Source organism: Aspergillus welwitschiae (genome assembly GCF_003344945.1).
Source record: "Aspergillus welwitschiae strain CBS 139.54b unplaced genomic scaffold BDQ94scaffold_1, whole genome shotgun sequence".
Taxonomy (NCBI): domain Eukaryota; kingdom Fungi; phylum Ascomycota; class Eurotiomycetes; order Eurotiales; family Aspergillaceae; genus Aspergillus; species Aspergillus welwitschiae.
In genome coordinates this window covers 302009-323024 of record NW_020798695.1, presented here as the reverse complement: position 1 = coordinate 323024, position 21016 = coordinate 302009, and the positions used below count along the sequence as shown (strand labels likewise).

Genomic DNA, 21016 nt, shown 5'->3' with positions numbered 1-21016 from the left:
AGTCAAGATAGTCTTGCAACTGCCAAGCAGCTATCTCTCTTACTATCATCACTAACGAACTAGATACAACGCTAACCGCAATCTCCTCAAAAGGACCCATCATACTTGGCGTGCCATTTGACAGCTCTCTCCAAACACGTATGTAATACAACGCTACCAAACAAAACCACGAAAAATGGGAGAATCTCCGTCTGCTTGAAGCATCGGCACATTGATGCTTGAAGCTCACCGGTAAGCCTGAGAGTGGGATAACAGAGAAAGAAATGCGTTAGCCCGGAGTGAATTTCAAGAGCAGCCAACGGTCACTGGCCTTCATTCTGGAGTAACTTTCCTAGCCTAATAAGTATTTAGTAGTTAATATGTGTCAATTAGTCAGGTCTGTCACATAACTGTACTAACTGTTACACTAGAGCACAATGTTCTAGGAGTATCTTCTTTCAATCGTACTAACATATCCATACTACCAAAGTATCTTAATATGGTTACTGGAATGGATACCCATCAATTCTTATCTGATCACATCATCCTCGTGTCATGAAATGGATTCCTAGGTCATGAAGTACTAGTACCTTTAACTTGGTTTACTCAGTTCCTCCCAACCGAACATATATAACCAAACTTAGCACCTTCAATCGAGCTGTAGCTGTTACCATCAATCCAATTCACTAGCAACAGGCTCACCCAATCTATCTTATTAATCTTCTACTATTTTAGTTCCACTAAATAGTATCAACCTACCCCATCAACCCCGTCTACTAGTACTCACGCCCTTCCCTCTCCCCCTCCCCCTTCCCTACTATTGTATTCAATCCACCCCTCCACAAACCCCCAAATCCCAACCAACCCTTCCAACAACTCAACATCAGTACGTATCTCGCCCTCAGCGACATCAATCCACATCGACATCGCCACATCATCATCTAACCCAATATAATCATCCCTCATACGTTTAAGTTCAGTCTTAGTGCGCATCCTCAGCTTCTCACCGACACATACTACCTCATATCTCAACTGTAGATACCACAACGTACGGTAAACGCGATAGTCCTCGAACCATGAAGGAGGTCCCACGTCGTGCAGCTCGTACGGTGGTATGGGTTGGTAGTAGATATGAGGAGGGGGAGGAATCGTCTCTTCCTGTTAGACGTGTAGTGAAACAAATGGTGCTACTGACAGCTGGTTGTGAAGAGAACTGGCGTAGTTTGGTGGTTCTGTGGAAGTGGCGGCGGAGTTGAAGGGACATGGGGTATGTTTTTGAGGACAGTTTCGACGAGGCGGATGGCTTCGGGGTGGGCTTTTGATGATGTTCGTGCTGATCTTCGTGACTGTGTCTTTGGTGAGGTGCTGGGAGTTGATGGGGTGGTGAAGAGGCTGTGTAGTGGTGGGGAGATCCGTATGAGACTTTCGAGGGTGATCCAGTCTGCTGTGTAGTTAATGATTAGGCAGAGGAGCTCGTATGGAAGCTGGCTTAGTGGATCCATTTTGGGAGATGAAGGTGTGGGGTTGGTAATTGTCTTGTGAAGTGAAATAGATCACGATCAAAGATTGGAGGACAAGGTTCATATGACACAATCTAATCAGTCGAGCTGATAGTAACTTATTTACGTGCTTTTGGCGTCATTCTATGATTGCATGAAGCAGAAACTTGCGGCAAAAACATCAACTATACTTACACACGCTGTTTTATAACGCAGAACAACAATCCCAGAGAAGAGAAATACTTACAATTCCCTCAATTTCTTCCAAACATTGTCCTCCACACAGCTCCCAATGACAACCTCTCCGGCCACCTCATCAACACCCCAGCTCCAATCATCACCGACACCAGTACCGAGCTCAGCCCAGCGACACCTAACAACTTCCCCTGTCTCTTCACAGACGCAATCACCTCAGAATACCTCTGATTACTGAAACTCACCCGAGAATACTGTGTCTGCCATCCCAGACTCGGCACATAGTGATCCAGCGTCTCCTCCACCATCTTGCGCAGCTTATAAACCGGACTCTTGACGCCCCAGCGCATCTCAAGATAATTTTGCTTAGACAGGTCATTGATCGCCCATGTATCGGCTGTGCGTTGGTTGGTGTATGCTTGCAATGCTGCGGCACGGGCAGAGGCGCGGGCTTCAGGGGTAGGACTGATGGAATCATCATACACGCCATACTGGTCCATGAAAGAAAAGAGAACACGGATATCCTCAAGACCGGCGTTCAGTCCCTGTCCATAGAATGGCAGGACGGCGTGCGCGGCATCGCCGACTATTACTACGCTGGAGCCGAAGTGGTGTGGTTTACATTTCAGACTGATGAGAGGGAGGTGTGGGTTCTCGGTGAATTGCTCGGCCAGGGCTTCAGGCGTAATCAGGTTGGGACACACGCCGGGAAAGTTGTAATCGAAGGAGGTCACCAGATCTTGCGGTGAGCTCTTTTCCAGTTTCTCATAGTGCCAGGCTGGTGCGAATAACGTGCACGTGAAGGATTTATCAGCTGAAGGGAGCGCAATGAACATGAATTCCTTGCCCGGCCAGATGTGTAGATGGTTGGGAGAGATCTGGAAGTCTCCTGTTTCCGGGGACGGAGGAATGCGGAATTCGCACCAAAGCGCGTCGATGTATTCTTGCTGATAGTCTACTCGGGCGAACTTCATCATGTGATAGCGGGAGGCGGAGTGGGCGCCGTCAGCACCGATGAGGTAGTCGAAGGTGATTTCAATCTCGGTCACTGATTCCGGAGTGGAAGCGGTGCCCGGGGTGCGGCGTTCGAGCCAGGCACGGTTGGTGCGGAAGTCGGCACCGGTGAGCTTGTGGTTGAAGAACATCTTGACGTTTGGCGTGCGCGACAATTCATCCAGGAGGGCATTGTTGAGAGTGCCACGGTCGACGGCATTGATGGCCTAAGAGCGAGTTAGATGAGGTTTATCACTATTTGGGAGTAAGTGAGAGGTGTGAAGGCATACCCGGCCGTGGACGTCATAGGCTTGTGCAGCTTCCCAGAGCTTGCCGTCGCTTCGGCCGTGAATCATACGTCCGTGCATGGGGATGGCGTCGGCGAGGACGCGGTCGATGAGTTCCTCTCGATTGGCCTGCCGCATGGCGGTGATACCCCGTTCAGACAGGGCGAGGTTGATGGACTTGGTGAAGTTCAGAGGAATGGTGTTTGGATCACGCAGATCTGCAAATCAACATGTAGTGTGAGAATGGCCCCATTCATGATAGTAGATCGAGTCATCAGGATGATGCGGGGTAGATGATAGAGTCATCAAAACCTGTCTGATGACAAGGGGATCAAGATTTCCAGAATAGCCTGGCATCTTATAGCGACTAACCTCCGCGAAGCTCGTACATTTCAACATCGTCACCTCTAGCAGCAGCGTAGAGAGCCGCCAGGGACCCCACCGGGCCAGCACCCACGATGACCACTTTTTGTCGTCCAGCAGACGGTTCCGCCATGTTGACCGGAGTCCGTGATCGAGAATCTACCTGATCACTTTATGTGAATTTCTGATTCTTGAGGATGTTTCCAAGTCTGCGTAGTATAAACAACTGCAGATTGGCCGAGCTTAATCTGATATTGCAAAGGCAACTGACAGCTGCGTCACACGCATTCCTTTCTTCTTCCATATGGCGGTGGGTCTGTGGAACATTTTTACGGCCAACAGGAGTTCGTTCTAGCCGCTCTCGCCGATAAGCATCCGGGGCTGATTGACCAACGAGCATATCCCATTTGGGACCCTTGACGCCGGTTACGCGCGCCTGTTGGCGCTTACTTTAGGGTAAGACCGGATACACTAGTCTAAATTAGGCTAAGGGTAGATAGACCACACTAACCTAATGCGGGAATGGAGTGCCTGGAATTGGCCGGGCGGATAAGCGCCACGCCACGCCAGGCCCATCCGCGGGGGATTGTCCCATTTTTTCCCTTCTAGCTCAACTTATAATTCCTCCGGCGAACGCTTTCCTTTATTTTTCTCTCCTAGCAGACATTTACCTGATTCTCTTACATTCGCGAAATCGCTCGTTCTAAAATGGCGGAAGTCGCAACGCGGAAATGCATGGGGGTGGACTGTGACAAGAACGCAGGCACGTTGCAGTGTCCGACATGCCTCAAGGCAGGCACGGACAGCTTCTTCTGCTCGCAGGACTGTTTCAAACGGAGTTGGGTAGGCTACCTTACGTGACCCATCAGGCTCACGTGGGTTTGAACGCTTTTCAAAGTGATCTGCGAATGCTAACTGGTCCGATGCAGAGCGAACACAAGACTATTCACAAGAAGAGTAATTTCCTGGCCAACCTCTTCACTCCTAAGGTAGTTTCTGAACCAGATCCAGCAACCGGCTTGTACAACCCCTTCCCCGCGTTCCAGTTCGCCGGCAACCTGCGCCCTGTCTACCCGCTGTCGGCTCCGCGAACCGTCCCCAAGACCATCCCCCACCCCGACTACGCCAAGGATGGCATTCCTCGTTCCGAGCAGAAGTTCGTCGGCCGCAACAACATCAAGATCCTGAGTAAGGAGGAACAGGAGGGCATGCGCAAGGTGTGCCGCCTTGCCCGTGAGGTCTTGGATATTGCTGCCCGGGAGTTGAAGCCCGGTGTTACGACCGATTACATTGATGAGGTGGTTCACAAGGCTTGTGTCGAGCGTGAAGTGAGTGGTTCTGATGTTTAATGGTGGCTTGGTTTGGTGCTGATGCGATTGGTTACAGTCGTACCCCTCCCCCCTCAACTACTACAACTTCCCCAAGTCGGTCTGCACGTCCATCAACGAGATTATCTGCCACGGTATCCCCGACCAGCGCCCCCTCGAGGACGGCGACATTGTCAACATTGACGTTACGCTGTACCACAACGGTTTCCACGGAGACATCAACGAGACCTACTATGTCGGTGACAAGGCCAAGGCCAACCCCGATGCGGTGCGCGTTGTGGAGACGGCGCGTGAGTGCCTGGACAAGTCCATTGAGCTGGTGAAGCCGGGCATGCTGTTCCGCGACCCTGGTAATGTCATTGAGAAGCACGCCAAGTCCCGGGACTGTAGTGTGGTCAAGAGCTACTGCGGTCACGGCATCAACCAGCTGTTCCACTGCGCTCCCAACGTTCCTCACTACGCGAAGAACAAGGCCGTTGGTGTTGCCAAGCCCGGTATGTGCTTCACGATCGAGCCTATGATCAACCAGGGCACCCACCGCGATCGTACCTGGCCCGACGACTGGACCAGCTCCACAGCCGATGGTGGCATCTCCGCCCAGTTTGAGCACACTCTTTTGGTTACGGAGGACGGTGTTGAGGTGCTGACCGCGCGCTTCCCCGACTCGCCCGGTGGGCCTGTACCCATCCCGGCTGCTGCGGCAGCATGAGATTCAAGTATTATTGCATGCAGGTAGCGTAACGAGATAGAGCGTTTATGATTACGAGAGCTGGGTGTGATGCGTGCTATATTGGCACTGTTTTGGGGTGTTCTAAGAGATTCTCATGCCGCTGTCTTTGTTCGTCGTTGAAGATATCCTTAGTGTATGGGAGTGGACCATAACCATATCCATGTTTGTGTCTTTTGGTGTCTGGCATTGCGTTGTCGAAGTTTAGTTTACTTTCCAGCAAGAGTGAAGTGTAACAAATAAGTCAAGTTATTACTGGCATCGTCACGAGGATGCGTAGTTAGCATCACGTACGCGGCCGGATCGGAAAAGATAGCCCACGATAGAGTTGCGATTGCGATATCCGAGAACAGTCCATCGCCATCGCGGCGGGCGGACCCGTCTCCGTATCGAGGAATCTCTCCACTGCGTCTTATTAGCAAGCCTCTCCGGATGAGTCATAATCAACAAACCTACATTGACTCACTCACCTACGCTGGTTCATGCTTGTAAAAACGTTGATGATGATGATCCCTCGAATGTCCAGCCTCGGCCGAGCGAGAATTGGCAGTTGTGTTGCCGATGAAGCCAATCAAGACGGACTCTGACGGCAATTCCGCAAGTGGGGAAAATAGTAGGCTTATCTCCACGTGACAAGAGTGCAGGGGCCCATCATCCCCAACTAGTGGAAGTCTAGTTAGTGAGTCCTTTTAGTGAGTATTACTTATTCGTCCTTCTTTCTCTGTCAATCGGTGACTCTTCCCTTGCTTCATCCTCCCCTCCTCCTCCTTCTCCACCTTCTCGACTTTTGTGTCGACTCCCTGGCCCCCCTGGTAATGGAGATTGCCCTTCTCTAGAGCCATTCCCCCACCATGTCTCCAGAAAGGATTCCTTCCGAGACCTCTCCGTTGCTGGGTCCCCAAAGCAATGTCTCTACCACGGGGGCTATCCCCAACATTGGCCGTCAGGATGTCGAGTCTGGCGAGCAGACTGTGCCGCCCCAGGAGGAGCAGGCCAAGGATGCTTCCGAGGCGGGGAAGGGCCTGAGGTATATCATTCCGGCTATCTCTTTGGGAGTATGTGATTCCCCATCTTTTTGCGCATCGGAAATTCCTCGGTAATACTAACATGCTGCCCAGGTATTTCTCTCCGCAGCCGACCAGACCATCATTATGGCCAGTTATGGGCAGATTGGCAGTGACTTGGAGGCCCTTAATCTGACCAGCTGGATCGCCACCTCCTACTTTCTGACCCTGACGTCGTTTCAACCGCTGTACGGCAAATTGAGTGATATCTTCGGTCGCAAAGCATGTCTCTTATTCGCATATGCCGTCTTCGGCATCGGTTGCTTGTTCTGCGGTCTTGCGCAGAACATTGATCAGCTTATCGCTGCACGCGTAGGTTGATCTGTTGTCTTCGCTTCGAAGATGTAATTAACGATGTGGTCAGGTTTTCCAAGGTATCGGTGGCGGCGGTATGACCACCGTCGTGAGTATCCTGATGAGCGATATTATTCCCCTCCGAGATCGGGGTGTTTGGCAGGGAGTGATCAATATCATCTATGCGACGGGTTCCGGCATAGGTGCCCCTCTAGGTACGCTCGATTGTTAGCGACAGATGAACTCTCTCTAACCGATTATGCAGGTGGCATCTTATCCGACTTCATCGGCTGGCGATGGTATGCCTCCTTCAACCACCTCTCGTTTCCGGCCACTCTCTGACATAACCCAGGGCCTTCATCGCTCAAGTCCCCCTCTGCATCCTCGCCTTCATCGCCGTGACTGTCATGCTCGACCTCCCCGCCCAGGAAGACAGCCACTGGAAAACGAAACTACGCCGCATCGACTTCCCCGGCGCCATCGTCCTTGTCGGTGCGGTCTTTGGCTTCCTCCTTGGCCTGGACCGTGGCAGCAACGTCTCCTGGACAATGCCGATTACCATCGTTTCTCTGAGCGTCTCCACGGCTCTCTTCGCCCTCTTCATCATCATAGAGGTCTTCTACGCGGCCGAACCCTTCGCCCCCGGCCATATCATTTTCAACCGGACCTTCTTCGCCGCATACGCATGTAATTTCTTCAGTTTCGGCGGCTGGCTCGCCGCCCTATTCTACATTCCTCTCTTCTTCCAAGCCGTAGACGGCGTCTCCGCCACCGTTGCTGGCGTGCGCCTTCTCCCCAGTATTATCTCCGGCGTCAGCGGCTCCCTCTTCGCCGGCTACATCATGAAATGGACGGGCAAATTCTACTGGCTCACCATTGCCGCCTATACCGGCCTCACGATAGGCCTTACCACCATCTTCATGGCCTCTGGCGCGGTCACCGAGAACACCACCATCCTAGTACTAGGCATGGTCGCCTGCGCCTTCGGAAACGGCATCGGCGTGACCTCTACCTTGATCAGTCTCAGTAAGCCTCTCCCCATCTTCATTCTCAACCAATCCGGCAACCCGACTCACTAACCTCACCCTAATAGTCTCCAACTCCACACCGGAAGACCAAGCTGTCGTCACAGCCTGCTCCTACCTCTTCCGCTCCCTCGGCTCCGTCATCGGCCTCTCCCTCTCCTCAACAGTTGTTCAGCAACTCCTTCGCGAACGCCTGCACTTTGCCCTCCGTGACAGCAAAGATATCGATAAGATCGTCGACGGCGTCCGTCAAAGTCTTGACTTCATTAAGACGCTGGATCCGACTACCGGGAAGATTGTGCGTAGCTGTTATGGCTGGGCCACGAATAGGGGGTTCGCGTTCTTGGTCGGAGTTGTGTTTTGTGCGTTGCTTAGCAGTTTCTTTATCAGGGAGAGGAAGTTGTCGAGGTAGGTTATGTATATGTTAGGGTTGGACTCTAGCTGTTGGTGGTGAGGGGCATTGGGTAGATGATGATGGGCTTGCGGGGCTGTTTACTTGCATCCTGGTGAGTGGGTACTTATATACTTGCATAATGGCTGTATGCGCCATTGTTGGATATTTCAAAAGAGATGTTAGAGACACATATGATGACTTAGATGGCATCATTTGATCCAGTGATAAAGTGAGGTTCATATGACAATGGATTTGGGTAAAGGAAGCATTGAAACGTCTAATACTAGACCGATGTTGGGGATTTTGTTTGTTGTACATATGCATGAGTTCTCGGGTGTATCTACTATTGTAGCTTGAACAAAAATGAATTTATCGTCACATCGCTTGCATGAGGGAATATTCGTATTACAATCCCTTGAATCAACCGCAGAACAAGATACATCCATGGCTGTTTCATTGTGCTATGCTGACAGATGCATGTTAGCGCAGCTCTTACTACGAATGGATTCCATTAACGTAACTCACGGCCGCACCGGCCACCCGCCCGCGCCGGCCACCCCTAGCACACCGCCCTAGAATCACTGTACTACTCATTCCTAATTCACTGCCTTTGATAGAAAGAGTGGTTGCATGTAGAAACGTGTTGGGCGGTGTATTGGGTGGCCGGTGCGGCCGTGAGTTACGTTACCAGGCATAGCATGTTGAGTCAGCAAATATGAGAACTCTTAGGTGCTCTCGCTAGAATCAGCTAAACGTAACGAAGTCTATCACAAGATGTATCCTCATTCGGAAGAAAAATCAACGCCGAGTAAGAAGTGAGCAGAAGTGGTGTTGAGTCCGTACAGTGGAAGGCGGTGATGGGACTTGTTCTTTTAGACTTGCACAGCTCCGCCAACTTTCCCCGGAACCCCAAACTGTCAACCTCGAAGTCACTCTGTCGCGGTTTTGAGAGTCAACAGCACCTGCAGCCCCCGAGTTCCACCGGCAACTCCCAGGGAAATTCCACAAGAATGATCCTATCGGCCTAACCGTCACATTCCTTTGTCGCCCGCCATGTCGGACACCCGCCCACGGCTGGCGCTGTCACGATACCGCCCGATTCTCTACCTGCTCTCCGGGGTGGCCGCCGCCTACGCGATCGTCTACATCCACAACTACATCATCTCCTCTCCTCCGTCGCCTTCCCGGACTTCCCTCCGACGCCGCAGAGCCGTCCGTCGCCGGCGACGGAGAAGCGAAGCCAGCAACGCCAGTGACCATCCCGTTGACGACACCCCGTCGACGCGAGCTATCGCGCACCTGGAGCAACTGGAGCGCCAGAATGGAGTTTACGGAACATTTCGCATCGAGACAGAAGATGGAAGGCGCGTGGAAAGTGGCCTGCTCCCGTCTTTGCTCGCAACCCGGGACCAGCTCATGGAGGAAGTGGGGGTTCCCCAAGCTCATGCGGAGCGGATGCGCGAAATGATGGAAGACACTTTTCTGGAATCTTTCTTGGCACTGGACTTTCCACCCACACATTTCATACAAGAAGGCTGTCCGGAATGGGAATACTTAATGGTAGAGCTCCAGCGGCGGGGGATCTCGCAGGCCGGAATCGAGAGGGCCTTGATGCGATTCAATGCAGACAATAACTACGGAGAAGAGTTACGGCGGCGGCGACAGAACGGCGAGCGGGTCACTTTGTCGACATCGACCTTTCCCGAAGAGTCGCCGCCGGTGCCGAATATGGATGGCGGGGAGACGGTGGTGGATGATCAGAGTGTGTTTTCGTGGCGGGACGGGAATAACGACTCCTCGCCAACGAGAGAAGGACAGAATCTGCTCAACTTGTTGTATCATATTGCTGAGGACCAGGCCAGACGGGACGGGTATATTCATCGCGGCGTGACGTGCAATAGCTGCGGCGCCATGCCCATTCAGGGTATTCGGTACAGATGCGCAAACTGCATCGACTACGATCTGTGTGAAACGTGCGAAGCGATGGGAGTGCACATCAAGACACACCTGTTCTACAAGGTCCGGATACCGGCGCCATTCCTAGGCAACCCTCGACAGTCTCAGCCGGTCTGGTACCCTGGGAAGCCTACCATGCTGCCGCGCAGCTTATCCCGGTCTTTGGCCAAGCGCCTCATGAAGGAGACGAGCTTGGAAAATACCGAATTGGATGCGCTTTGGGACCAGTTCCGCTGCTTGGCCAACCATGAGTGGGAAGAAGATCCAAACAAGCTCTACATGGCCATTGATAGAAAGACGTTTGACCGGTGTTTTGTACCGAACACATCCATCCGGCCACCGCCCCCTAGTCTGATCTACGACCGCATGTTTGCCTTCTACGATACCAACGGCGATGGTCTAATTGGGTTTGAGGAGTTCCTGAAAGGTATTGCCAGTCTCAACAATAAGAGCAACGATGAGCGGCTACGGCGCGTATTCATTGGCTACGACATTGATGGCGACGGCTACATCGAGCGGAAGGACTTCCTACGGGTTTTCCGGGCCTACTATGCGCTTAGTAGGGAGCTCACTCGAGACATGGTGGCAGGTATGGAAGACGACTTTCTGGAGGGCGGTGCTCGGGATGTTGTATTGGGAAGTCAACCGATCAGCTCGGCCTTTCCCGGCAGCATTCCCTCGGGGGAAGCCTCGAGGACCGGGGAGGGTAAGCGTATGAACCAGGACGGCGACATGGAACTTGTGGACAACGAAGGGATCGTACGATCAGACCGCGCCGATACCGCAGATCGACACTCGGTTGTGGGAGACGCTGCAGTGCGAAGCCAATACGGCAGCGTGCGACCCATGTTCCCAACTGCGGCTCGCCTGGCGACTCCGTCCGGATCTGGCGTAGCCCATACTTCAGGAAGCAACACTAGGAGAGAAGTTAACGGTGACGATGGTAGTAATATACCTGACGATGCCTCCAACTCTTCCGGTGCCAGCGACAGGTGGCCTCCGCCGGAGCATGTCCGCGACTACGATATTGTGAACGCGCTTGGATATCATGTGCCTTTGAACGATATCACTGATCCAGCCGATCGAGCCCGTGTTGGTACCGCGGTCTACAACAGAATGTGCGCTCAGGACCGAATCCGGGTTAACGTGACTCGCAGCACCGGCATTCACAACCGCTGGCAGCGCAGGCGGTTCTATACTGATGAGGAAGACGGCGCAACTGCTCCGCCCGGTTATCGCAGCGATATGGACGTGGATGGCCTGAGCGAGGATGAGGACGAAGATGATGTCGACGAGCCTCAGCCCGATTCTCACCCACCATCTCCCCGATCTCGCTCCTCCTCCAAGGTGCGGTTCCAAGACGATCTCACCGATGACTACGACGTGCGCTCCAACCCGTCAACCTCATCTCGCAGCATCCTGGTAGGCGAGCGATGGGGCGGGTTCGAGATTCCAGAGGTCGAAAGAGATGTCGGCAAAGAGATTCTGTATCAAGTCACCCAGCAAGGATTCAACGAGCTGCTCGACCTCCTGTTCAAGCCGAAAGAGGACCTCCTTATGGAGGCCTTCCGGACTCGGGCCGAGCGCAAGATGTGGGCGCGCGAAATCGAACAAGTCGAGCAGATGGAATCCGGCACGCAACTTGGCCCCGAAGAGGGCCGGCAAACCAACGACGAGCCGGGCGAGCCTCCAGAATCGACGATGGTCAACCCATTCCGTGACCATTCTCTAGACGAACTGCTCAGCCGGGCAGGCTACTCCGTCCGCAGTCCACCTCTCGAGCCCGTCCAGGATGGCCCAGTGCTTCCCCCTCCCACCCCAGACCTGGGTGTACCCAACGACGACGTTGTCTATCTTGGCGTCCCGGAAGTCGAAGAGGAAGGCGACGATGAAGAATCCATGGACCCACGAACCAGCCATGACTTCCTCCGCACTCTAGGAACACAACACACACCCATGTCCCCCTCCTCTCACGCGTCCACCTTCGAAGAAGACGACGAAGTAGTCGACGACGACGACGACGAAGAAGCATCCCGTCCCCCGTCCACGGCATCCTACTACGATCCCACCCTCCCACACCACCGACCCAACGAACCCGGCGAGCACGACCACGACGACTCCGACCTCATCCTCTCCAGCAGTACCAACAGTCCCCCAACCTCACCCTCCCACCTCGCCTTCCACCCCCAGCAATCCCATCACCTTCCCGCCGAACTCCGTCTCGAACCCACCGCCACAACCTCCTTCCCAGCCCCCACCTCCCCCTCCATCTCCTCCCCAGAAGCCGAAGCCACAGCCCCCAAACTGTCTCCCTCCCCTATCCACCCCCTACCCCTCTCGTCATCGTCCTCAGCCCCTCCTCTCGCTAGACAAGCCAGTCCGCCACGGCCCCCGTCCAAGGCTCGCATCGCCCATCTCGCATACCTAGAGAAGGTCGAGCGCGAAGCCAAGGAACGCGGCGGCAGTGGCGCAAAGCTTAATTTCTCGGAGTTTGCGCAGCGCATGGCAATGGATCGGGGTCGCGCGTTGGCGTTTGTGGCGAGTTGGATTGAGATGGCTAGTTTTTAGTTGTTGGTTTTGTCAGTGAGGGTATCAACTGGTGAGATTGTATATTAGGTTTATTGTGTGTGTGCATTGTATGTGTGCATGGATGGTATGGGAATAGTAGATTTCATGAATTGGTCTAATCAAACCTACTCTTTTATCTATCTACTATCTTTTTTCGCATGATGGTTGCGATACAATACAATGGAACAACGGTACACGTAAAGTTCAAAGAGGCATATAGCCAATATAACCCATTTGATGCATATATCTATTACACACAAAACACCCTATAGAAACAACGAAGTAAAGCATGCATGCAGCCTAATCCCAATATTTAATCAACCCATCCAACCCACCCGTAACAACCTTACTAGTTTCCTGGGGATGCCAATCCAGACAAGTAGTCGCGCCACCTTCTTTCCCACCAGCCAGGATCTTATGGTACATTTTCCCTGTTTTCCAATCCCAGAAGCAGACATAGCCGCCACTATCACCGGAAGCAATGAACTGTCCATCAGGGGAGATCTTGATATCAATGGCGTAGCCGGCATTGTTGTGGCCACGGAAACTCTTCTTCCGGTTCTGGCGGAATTTGTCTGTGGCGCCGTACACGACGATCTGGTTGTCGCCGGATTGGAAGGCGACATATTTTCCGTTGGGATGGGGGGTGGCGCGGGTGAGGGCGAACATGTATGGTTCGGCGATGAATTTGATGGGTACGGGGATGCCGTATTCCCAGGCGCGGAGGGATTTGTCGTCGGAGGTGGAGATGAAGCGGCGGTTGTCGTCGACAAAGGTGATGGTGTTGATGGCTGCCAAGTGGTGGTCGTATTCTTGGACCAGTTCGCCGGAGCGGGTGTCGAATTGCACGATCTTCTTGTCGGACATACCGGCCAGGAACTCGTGCGAGTGTTCGGCGCCGGGGTTGAAGCGGATGACATGGGGGGTCTTGCCTGTGCTGAAACGTCCGAGACATTTGCCGTATTCGGTGTCCCAGAGCTTGATTTGGCGGTCGTAGGAGGCTGTGAGGAAGGTGGTGCCGCTGGGGTGGAAGTCGGTGTCCGTGATGGCCTTGGAGTGGCCGGAGAAGGTGCGCAGCAGTTCGCGTGAGTGGTAGGCGTCCCAAATCTTGGCTTTGCCGTCGGCGGCGGAGGAGAGGAGGAGGTGGCCGGAGCGGGGGAAGAAGCGGAGCGAGGTGATGGCTTTGGTGTGCGATTTCCAGGTATGGATGAGTTTCTTGGGGATGAAGTTCTTGGCGCTGCCGGGGTCTTTGCGGAGGTCGATGTCCAGATCTTGAGGAACGTGCATGTACGTGCGGCCCAGGTAGTCGAACTGCTCTGTGCCGTGGAATTCGGTGGATTCGACCTTGGTCGTGTCGTCTTGGTAGTCGGTGGCTTCTTTGCTCATGGCAGGCATGGCCGATGGTGCCAGGTCTTCCTCTTCATCGACCTCAACGTATTCCTCATCGCTAGCAAGTTCGCGGTCCTCTTCGGCGGCCTCCTCTTCGTAAACCTCCTCGCGTTGGTATTTTGCCCATGGGCCGAGGTAGGCACCTTCACCTTCCACGATGCTGGGGTCGCCCTTCTTCTGCCGTTTCGCGCGCAGCGCTGCAGAGGCCTCCTTGGAGGGTTTCATCTGGATGACATCGCGGCCACCGAATTGAGCTGCGTTGTCAAGATTGCCGACGAATTGACCTGGGAGACCAGGGTTGCGCGTGTAGCCTAGACTCTGGAAGGTGCGGTGTTGCGCGGCGAAGGTCGCCTCACTGATGGCTGCTTCTTCGGCGAAACCGGTCGGGACATTCTTGCGCTTGAGACCATTCGCTGGTCCGGCAGGTTTGAAGGGGTTGGCGGGGCCTTGAGACGGCCGCGAGAGATCATCGTAGGTAGCGTTGTAGGTCAACGCGGTGGATGAGGTGTTAGCGAGCATCATCTGCATATGCGCTTGGTCCTGTAGGTTTGTTAGATACACCATACATACCGAAATAGAGATAATAGGGGATCAATGCTCAGCAGCTATTTCAAAAGAAACTGGGGGACCAAACCTCTGTGTTCACTTCAGGCGCCGCGACGATCGTAGTCGCTGAGGGCACCGTAGGTTGGACTTGCGTGGGCTTGGCCGAGTCATCGTCGCTAGACTCGTAGCCTGCGCCGAGTAATGATGCCATGATTGCTGCGATGGCTATAATCCAGGGAAGAAAGAGCAGACAGAACTTCCCCGATGCGGCGAGAAATGAAGTCGAAGCAAGCTTGGTTTCTTCGATCGGCAGAAGTTCCACGCCCGACTTTTACGGAAGGCGGAAGCACCGCCCGCGCAGGAATCGCGGCGGACAACAACTCTACTATTACATTCTAGATAGCTGTTCTTCTACAGGGAATCAGGATATCGTACGCGCTTCATTGTCACACCGCTGAGGTATATACAGCACCATTATTGAAGACATTAACAGGTAAATAGCAACATCAGAAACCCAAGGAAAGTACACTAAGCAAACAAAAACAACTCAAGCAGCCTCACCGGCGTGCTGCTCCAAGGCGACCGGATTACCTCATCTATCGCCTATCTCTCTTCCGCAAACCTAAAAAAACATCAAGATCTTGAGACCTCACGCATTCGCTGTCATCAATGATATGCTTTCATAGTCACGTCATATACAAGGTCTCTTCTGCTGCACGCGCCGGCACACCGACGGCAGTGTCAAGCAGCCGGGACGAGAGGCGCAAGTTGCGTCGGGATACAGCAGCGAGACAGATACTCGCAGAACCATGCTCCGTCCAATCTTCTCTAGCCAAAGGAGAAGTCAAGACATTCGCACTACATGACACTTCAGCCCGAGCGGCCGTTGCGCAGTGCGTGTTCCGTCTTGCCACGAAGTCAGTGAGACTCGTCGCGGATCAAGGCGACGATCATGCTGTAGAGGTAGAAGAAGAACATCAGGAGGTGGAAGCCCAGCTTGATGAAAGATTCCTGCAGTTTGCGTCAGCGGTCGGTCCGCCCTGGTAGCGGGATTGGGACAGTGCAGTCTAACCTTCTTGTGGACGTTCAGCTTGCGGAAGATCTCGGTCGCATCCAGGAGGTGCTGGTTCTCGTAGATCCTGCAGAAAGGGCGGTTGTGTTAGTTGGGCTGCAGCATGGCGGAGCTGGAAAAGACAGCATTACTTCTTAGCATTGAACGCCAACAGAGGCAGGTTCAGGACGATGGCGACCCAGTAGCCATTGATGATGAACAGGAAGGTCAAGAAAGCGTGAACGGCGGCTTCGGGAACAATGTAGGCGTTGAGGCGGTTGCACAGATCAATGGGGTTGATGTAGTCACTGCGGGAGCGAACCGGGTTCGTTAGCTGGTTGGGTTCCATCACGCTGTCGCAATCCATGGCGAGCTCCCATGCGGCTCACAAGAGCTCGTCCACGCACACGACAGAAATCGGCGAGACAAGAGGGAGGATAGAGCCAGATCATACCATTCCAGATCGCTGTACATGATAGTAAAGAAGACCTGCAGGAACAGGTTGACGGCGTTAATCAACACCGCCAGCAGATAGAGCCAGGCTTCACCGGACATGGTGGGCAGAGTGAAAAAGAGATGCTCGAAAGACTCGAAAAGGGTGCTAACAAGCAGGCAAGAAGGAGGGGAGGAGCGGAGAGGTGGCCGTGCTCAGGGGCAGGGAAGTAGAACTGGAGAAAGCAGAGGCGAAGGGGTGAAAGGTGAGAACTGAAGACGAAGGAAGTTGGACTTGATTGTGGATTCGAACCGATGGGGGAAAGCCGCGATTGGAGCTGGCAGGCGGTGAGGCTCTTCCGGGGGAGAGACCCGCGATCAGCTGTCAAGTTCGTGGAGTTGGATACTGACGAATCTACATCAATTTCGACCCATTATTACGATCTACTACTATCTATGCAACACTAAAAAGCAGGGCGATATTCCCAGTGGTCACAAGAAAAGCAATTATGGCAATGACCGTGGACTACCCGCCAGTTGATGCTCGCCCGCTATCGGATCCTAGTAATCGCGGCATCGGCCACTACTGCCAATCACCACCACTGCAGTATCGATTACGAAAACTTGCTGGAGAGCTTAGCAAGGGTGGGATATCATTTAAGGTAAAGCCATATCAGAATATGAACCCTCACCTACCCAACAAAATCTATATAAAATGGCGGTATGGGCACAGCGTAGCATAGCATCTCTGCCATCGCAGATACATGTCGATGACGTGGGGAAACACGTGCTTCCATCCGCATCTGGCGGCTTCTACTGGCCAGCCCGCAAGTCCGCATTATAGCATCACCATCAACAAGTAGTGTATTAAAAGCACCATCAATAATTGATCTCTATTTACATAGGTATAACCCGTCATTAGCTAGCTAACGTTGCAATGAAGATCTGTGGCAAGAGCAGGACTCAAAAGCAGGAACAGAAAACGTCGTATCAGAATGCTCATCATGGAGTCAATACCAGTACACAAAAAACAACCATAGCCCGTGGGCTGCGTAATAAAACAAGATCAAGTGTGTCAGCAAAGATGGTTGCCAGCACCTTTATGAAACTATCACCGCTTCTCAACCAGCAGAATATGCATCGCGCCATATGCGATTACGATAAATGCACCCGAGATGACGGCCAGTCCGATGACATCAGTCCACAGAGCTTGGGTATCAAATCCAAAAGCGCTCAGAATGGACGCGCCGGGAACTTCAATGTCCAGGCCGTATTTGTGATCAATCAGGGTCAGATACGTTACTTCATTGACGATCAGAGCCTCGAAGCCGTAGTGGAATATGGAAAGCTATAAGATAGTCAGCAACTGGTACTTACAAGACCCATGAATGAAGTGAAAACAGATTCGTTGGTACTCACAGTTTGCAGCCACAAGGCAGACTTGGGAATGGCATCGTGGTTGAGCAGGAGACCAGCGAAGAGCAGACTGAACAGCATCACCAGGCTCCCAATCAAATTGGCCACGCCTCCATCCCGGAAGATGATACCGATGAACAAGCAAATATTGGCGGCCGCTAGGTTGAAGAGAACAAGTACCAAGACGAAACGGAAGAATTCGCCCCAAGCCGGAATCAAGCCAGTCATGGGATACACGATGATACCCATGATGATAGGGGGGAGGAGCCGGAGGGGCACGATGTCAAACACCACCTTGGCCGCAAAATAGGTAATCGGGTGGTAGTAGCCATTCGCTCTCTCGCGTACAAACAACAGTCGCTCCCCGGAAAACACCGTTAGACTGGTAAGCGTGCTGAACCCGAACAATGCGAGGATGAAGAAAAACAGACCCAACCGGTTCTGGAAGCCCTTGATGTCGTCGGTCAAGCCGTAGAAGAGGTAACCGCACAGAACAGCGAGGAGGATAGAAATGGCATAATGCGTGAGCATCAACATAGGATTCCGATACAGGTTACGCCAGGTCCGTTGTGACAGGATAAGGAACTGTCGCAAGAGGCCAATGCGAGCGTATGTCTTGCCGGTTCCAGTAGGAGCAGACATCAGCTCGGGGTTGGTATACCCGTTCGCTGTGCGTGCATGCTGTATGGCCGCCATGATTTCATCATGGACGGAGCGTGCGATGTCCGATGCTGCATAGTTTGCAACCAAGATGTCGAGGTCTGTCTGTCCCGGGGCCGCTGGGGGTAGCTGATCTGGGTCATCCATGATTTGGGATGCAGTGGTGCCTGTTTGACGAGAAAGACGCAGCCATTGCTGATTGTCCTCGGCGGCATCATCCAATAGCTCGTCTTCTTCATCGGTTTTCGGGGTAGGGGGAGCTTCTGGGTCCTTCTTGCGCGAGTAGAGCTGTCTGTCCTGTTTCTGTTTAAGGGAGACGCGCCGTTTACTCTTCGGTCGCCGGTTCGCATCAAAAGTACTGCTGCTATCCTCAAAGCTAGCATTGGATGCACTAGCCACAGATTTGACGGCTCTCAGGCTGCTCGACGCCGTCTTAGGGGGGTCTACCCGAACATCCAGTAAGGGAGACTCGACCGCGTCGCTGTGAGAGCGGGTCACACTAGCGTGCATCGTGAGGTCGACAAGATAGTCCGCAATGTTGAAGCCTGGTGGGCAAGAGTAACCTGAATGATCGAAGTATCTTTGGCACGTGGAGAATGGTCCAGAATAGACGGTTTTTCCTTTAGCTAGGAGAATCAATCGGTCAAACAAAGCAACAATGTTGGAGCGCGGTTGGTGAATAGTGAAGATGACAGTGCGATTATACGTTTTGGCCAATGTCACCAAGCACTCAATCACATTGAATGCATTATATGCGTCCTATGCAGCTTGTTAGAAAAGTACAGTGTTAATGGGGCTGACGCATCTTACCAATCCACTTGTAGGTTCATCCAAGAAGAGAATACTGGGGCTGGTAACCAACTCGCATGCGATGCCAACTCGGCGCTTCTCACCACCCGAGATGCCCCGACCTCTGCCTTCCTCAGATCCGATCAATTGGTCCTTTATATGGGATATCCCAAGTTGCCTTTCAACTTCAAACACTCGCTGTTCCTTCGCAGCCCTGCTCATGTCTCGCGGCAACCGGAGCAACGCACTTGTCAAGATAGTCTCGTGCACAGTCAAGGTGGGAAGCATAGTATCTTCCTGATCGACAAAACCAATCATACTCTTAAAGTCATGGTCACTGATCTTCTCCCCATTAACATAGAAATCGCCACGGACAGTACCCCGCTTGTTCTTCCGAGCAAGGATGTCAAGGAAGGTCGTCTTTCCTGCACCCGAGGCGCCCATGATAGCGGTAATCTGACCAGGCTGAGAAGAACCTTGAATACCACTGAGAATCTCCTTTCCATTCAAAAAGTACGAGACACCGTCCCAATACAAGGCCGCTGGCTTGTGTTCTGCCAGGAGCTTGGCCGCTTCGTCGTCCTCGTCATCCGAAAGAGGCAACTGGATGCGACCGAAATACGACCTGCGTGAAAGATACCACACAGACAGAATGACAGCAACGACGAAGAGGGCACATCCCGCGATGACGCCTGCGATAAGAGGGGTATTGATCTGTTTGACCGGGCGTGTGTAGCCAGGAACATCAGTCCGATACAGACACTCACCGGCATTGCAATTCAAAGTGATACTCTTGTCGCCGAAAACAGCTTTGATCAACTCGTCCATAGCTGGCTCCTGGAATGTGCTACCATCTTCCGGGCTGCCACCCTCAGTGGAGACCGAGGTGAACGTGGCAGGTCCCACGATTGACTCCCTGAGAAAGTCACCGATATCGATGGATCCTTCCTCGCCACAAAGCATGCGCCCTGGAATACACTCGCAGTTGATGCTTTCGCACGTGTAGTGGGTTCTGTTTTGACTATGGGTAGTCTCCAAACCCCACTGACACTTATCCAAACCACAATAGAACGACTCTACTCGCCCCACCCAGAATTGAAAGTTGCAAGTATGGTCTTCGGCCTCGCAAGAAAACGTCACCTGAGGCTTGCGCTCCTTCAGCTGATCAAGGATCTTGCGATTGGTCACATCACACATCTGAAAGTTCTCTTTGACAGTAACACCCTGTTTGTAGCAAACACCCCCTTCACCTTCTGGCATCATCGCATTACATGCATCGTCCGTTTGGCACACGTTACAGTTGATTCCTTCCCAGCCATCTTCGCACGCGCACTGGTCGCCCTGTCGAGGGGACCTCTGGTGGCCGTCGGCCAGCGACCCACACAGAGGCTGCGCGCAATCATCGCCACCAAAACCCGGTGGGCAGACACATTTCCCGGTGAACTTATCGCAGTCGGCAAACTGGGCGCACTGGAACGCGTCTAGTTGGCAGTTGAAGCACGGCGGGCAACCGTCTGGACGATCGTCGAGTGCGGAGAAGAGCGGAGATATGAGGGAGGCCTCGGAGTAATTGCTCCGTGCTGCGACCGTAGAGGCCGATAGTGAGAGGGTGAGAACGAGAGATAGCTGGAGTGACGATGGCAGCCGCATGCTGGCTCAAAAGTGCGAGAGCTGCCCTCACACTCGATTCAGTTGAAGGTACCTGGCAAGCTGGTGGGCGTCGGACCGAGAGACCAGGTGCGGAGTAAGCAGCGACGACGATGAACGCCAGAGAATCACAATAAAGGATAGGACATCTGGTTACAAGCTAAAGGACTGTAAGGCTTCCCTGGCAGATTCAGGAAAACACAATACCACCAGCGTGATTGCACCGACAGAAACCACAATCAAAGAGCCACGAAAGGAGCGGTAAAGATGGGTGGGAAGAGGAGAGGCTGGATGGGAAACCGGTTGAGGCGATGACGAGGGCGGAGAAGCGCCAACCCGTGGCCTGACAGCCTGGGGCACCCAACCAATGATGGCCCGGCGCGATGTGGTATTATCGGGTACCTACCGCGACCT

At 53.1% G+C, this 21016-nt stretch overlaps 7 protein-coding genes across 7 annotated transcripts; 3 read left to right on the top strand and 4 right to left on the bottom strand.

The window, feature by feature from the left end:
• Positions 1-1550: 1550 nt before the first annotated feature.
• Positions 1551-3612, bottom strand: bna4 (kynurenine 3-monooxygenase). Its single transcript, XM_026764033.1, has 3 exons — positions 3326-3612; positions 2957-3171; positions 1551-2893 (listed from the first exon to the last, which is right to left on the bottom strand). Exons 1-3 carry the CDS (start codon positions 3447-3449, stop codon positions 1733-1735), a joined length of 1500 nt encoding a protein of 499 aa, XP_026632098.1. The 5' UTR covers positions 3450-3612; the 3' UTR covers positions 1551-1732.
• Positions 3613-3901: 289 nt separating this feature from the next.
• On the top strand, positions 3902-5765 carry BDQ94DRAFT_132303 (methionine aminopeptidase MAP1). Its single transcript, XM_026764032.1, has 3 exons — positions 3902-4159; positions 4246-4644; positions 4703-5765. Exons 1-3 carry the CDS (start codon positions 4025-4027, stop codon positions 5351-5353), a joined length of 1185 nt encoding a protein of 394 aa, XP_026632097.1. The 5' UTR covers positions 3902-4024; the 3' UTR covers positions 5354-5765.
• A 359-nt stretch (positions 5766-6124) lies between these two features.
• On the top strand, positions 6125-8522 carry BDQ94DRAFT_132300 (putative MFS multidrug transporter). The gene is made up of 6 exons (XM_026764031.1): positions 6125-6426; positions 6490-6747; positions 6800-6944; positions 6995-7028; positions 7082-7755; positions 7823-8522. The coding sequence occupies exons 1-6, from the start codon at positions 6223-6225 to the stop codon at positions 8164-8166; spliced, it is 1659 nt and encodes a 552-aa protein (XP_026632096.1). The 5' UTR covers positions 6125-6222; the 3' UTR covers positions 8167-8522.
• Positions 8523-9098: 576 nt separating this feature from the next.
• On the top strand, positions 9099-12790 carry BDQ94DRAFT_176801 (EF hand domain protein). The gene has a single exon (XM_026772758.1). The coding sequence runs from the start codon at positions 9202-9204 to the stop codon at positions 12670-12672; it is 3471 nt and encodes a 1156-aa protein (XP_026632095.1). The 5' UTR covers positions 9099-9201; the 3' UTR covers positions 12673-12790.
• On the bottom strand, positions 12791-14900 carry BDQ94DRAFT_1266 (WD40 repeat domain-containing protein). The gene is made up of 2 exons (XM_026763877.1): positions 14696-14900; positions 12791-14601 (listed from the first exon to the last, which is right to left on the bottom strand). Exons 1-2 carry the CDS (start codon positions 14816-14818, stop codon positions 12973-12975), a joined length of 1752 nt encoding a protein of 583 aa, XP_026632094.1. The 5' UTR covers positions 14819-14900; the 3' UTR covers positions 12791-12972.
• Positions 14901-15032: 132 nt separating this feature from the next.
• On the bottom strand, positions 15033-16515 carry BDQ94DRAFT_132293 (cornichon family protein). The gene is made up of 4 exons (XM_026764030.1): positions 16113-16515; positions 15811-15966; positions 15680-15746; positions 15033-15618 (listed from the first exon to the last, which is right to left on the bottom strand). Exons 1-4 carry the CDS (start codon positions 16211-16213, stop codon positions 15526-15528), a joined length of 417 nt encoding a protein of 138 aa, XP_026632093.1. The 5' UTR covers positions 16214-16515; the 3' UTR covers positions 15033-15525.
• A 424-nt stretch (positions 16516-16939) lies between these two features.
• Positions 16940-20864, bottom strand: BDQ94DRAFT_132291 (putative ATP-dependent permease ADP1). Its single transcript, XM_026764029.1, has 3 exons — positions 18977-20864; positions 17510-18925; positions 16940-17438 (listed from the first exon to the last, which is right to left on the bottom strand). Exons 1-3 carry the CDS (start codon positions 20603-20605, stop codon positions 17202-17204), a joined length of 3282 nt encoding a protein of 1093 aa, XP_026632092.1. The 5' UTR covers positions 20606-20864; the 3' UTR covers positions 16940-17201.
• Positions 20865-21016: the final 152 nt, after the last annotated feature.

Excerpts from the sequence above, each read along its gene's own strand:
- bna4 (XM_026764033.1), bottom strand. The coding sequence starts at position 3,449 with ATGGCGGAACCGTCTGCTGGACGACAAAAAGTGGTCATCGTGGGTGCT. Across the intron at positions 3,172-3,325 it reads AATGTACGAGCTTCGCGGAG|ATCTGCGTGATCCAAACACC; the intron begins GTTAGTCGCTAT and ends GTTGATTTGCAG. Across the intron at positions 2,894-2,956 it reads CCTATGACGTCCACGGCCGG|GCCATCAATGCCGTCGACCG; the intron begins GTATGCCTTCAC and ends ACTCGCTCTTAG.
- BDQ94DRAFT_132303 (XM_026764032.1), top strand. The coding sequence starts at position 4,025 with ATGGCGGAAGTCGCAACGCGGAAATGCATGGGGGTGGACTGTGACAAG. Across the intron at positions 4,160-4,245 it reads ACTGTTTCAAACGGAGTTGG|AGCGAACACAAGACTATTCA; the intron begins GTAGGCTACCTT and ends GGTCCGATGCAG. Across the intron at positions 4,645-4,702 it reads AGGCTTGTGTCGAGCGTGAA|TCGTACCCCTCCCCCCTCAA; the intron begins GTGAGTGGTTCT and ends GATTGGTTACAG.
- BDQ94DRAFT_132300 (XM_026764031.1), top strand. The coding sequence starts at position 6,223 with ATGTCTCCAGAAAGGATTCCTTCCGAGACCTCTCCGTTGCTGGGTCCC. Across the intron at positions 6,427-6,489 it reads TTCCGGCTATCTCTTTGGGA|GTATTTCTCTCCGCAGCCGA; the intron begins GTATGTGATTCC and ends CATGCTGCCCAG. Across the intron at positions 6,748-6,799 it reads ATCAGCTTATCGCTGCACGC|GTTTTCCAAGGTATCGGTGG; the intron begins GTAGGTTGATCT and ends CGATGTGGTCAG.
- BDQ94DRAFT_176801 (XM_026772758.1), top strand. The coding sequence starts at position 9,202 with ATGTCGGACACCCGCCCACGGCTGGCGCTGTCACGATACCGCCCGATT.
- BDQ94DRAFT_1266 (XM_026763877.1), bottom strand. The coding sequence starts at position 14,818 with ATGGCATCATTACTCGGCGCAGGCTACGAGTCTAGCGACGATGACTCG. Across the intron at positions 14,602-14,695 it reads CGCCTGAAGTGAACACAGAG|GACCAAGCGCATATGCAGAT; the intron begins GTTTGGTCCCCC and ends ACAAACCTACAG.
- BDQ94DRAFT_132293 (XM_026764030.1), bottom strand. The coding sequence starts at position 16,213 with ATGTCCGGTGAAGCCTGGCTCTATCTGCTGGCGGTGTTGATTAACGCC. Across the intron at positions 15,967-16,112 it reads ATGTACAGCGATCTGGAATG|TGACTACATCAACCCCATTG; the intron begins GTATGATCTGGC and ends TCGCTCCCGCAG. Across the intron at positions 15,619-15,679 it reads AGCTGAACGTCCACAAGAAG|GAATCTTTCATCAAGCTGGG; the intron begins GTTAGACTGCAC and ends CGCAAACTGCAG.
- BDQ94DRAFT_132291 (XM_026764029.1), bottom strand. The coding sequence starts at position 20,605 with ATGCGGCTGCCATCGTCACTCCAGCTATCTCTCGTTCTCACCCTCTCA. Across the intron at positions 18,926-18,976 it reads ATGAACCTACAAGTGGATTG|GACGCATATAATGCATTCAA; the intron begins GTAAGATGCGTC and ends CAAGCTGCATAG. Across the intron at positions 17,439-17,509 it reads CTGCCTTGTGGCTGCAAACT|CTTTCCATATTCCACTACGG; the intron begins GTGAGTACCAAC and ends ACTATCTTATAG.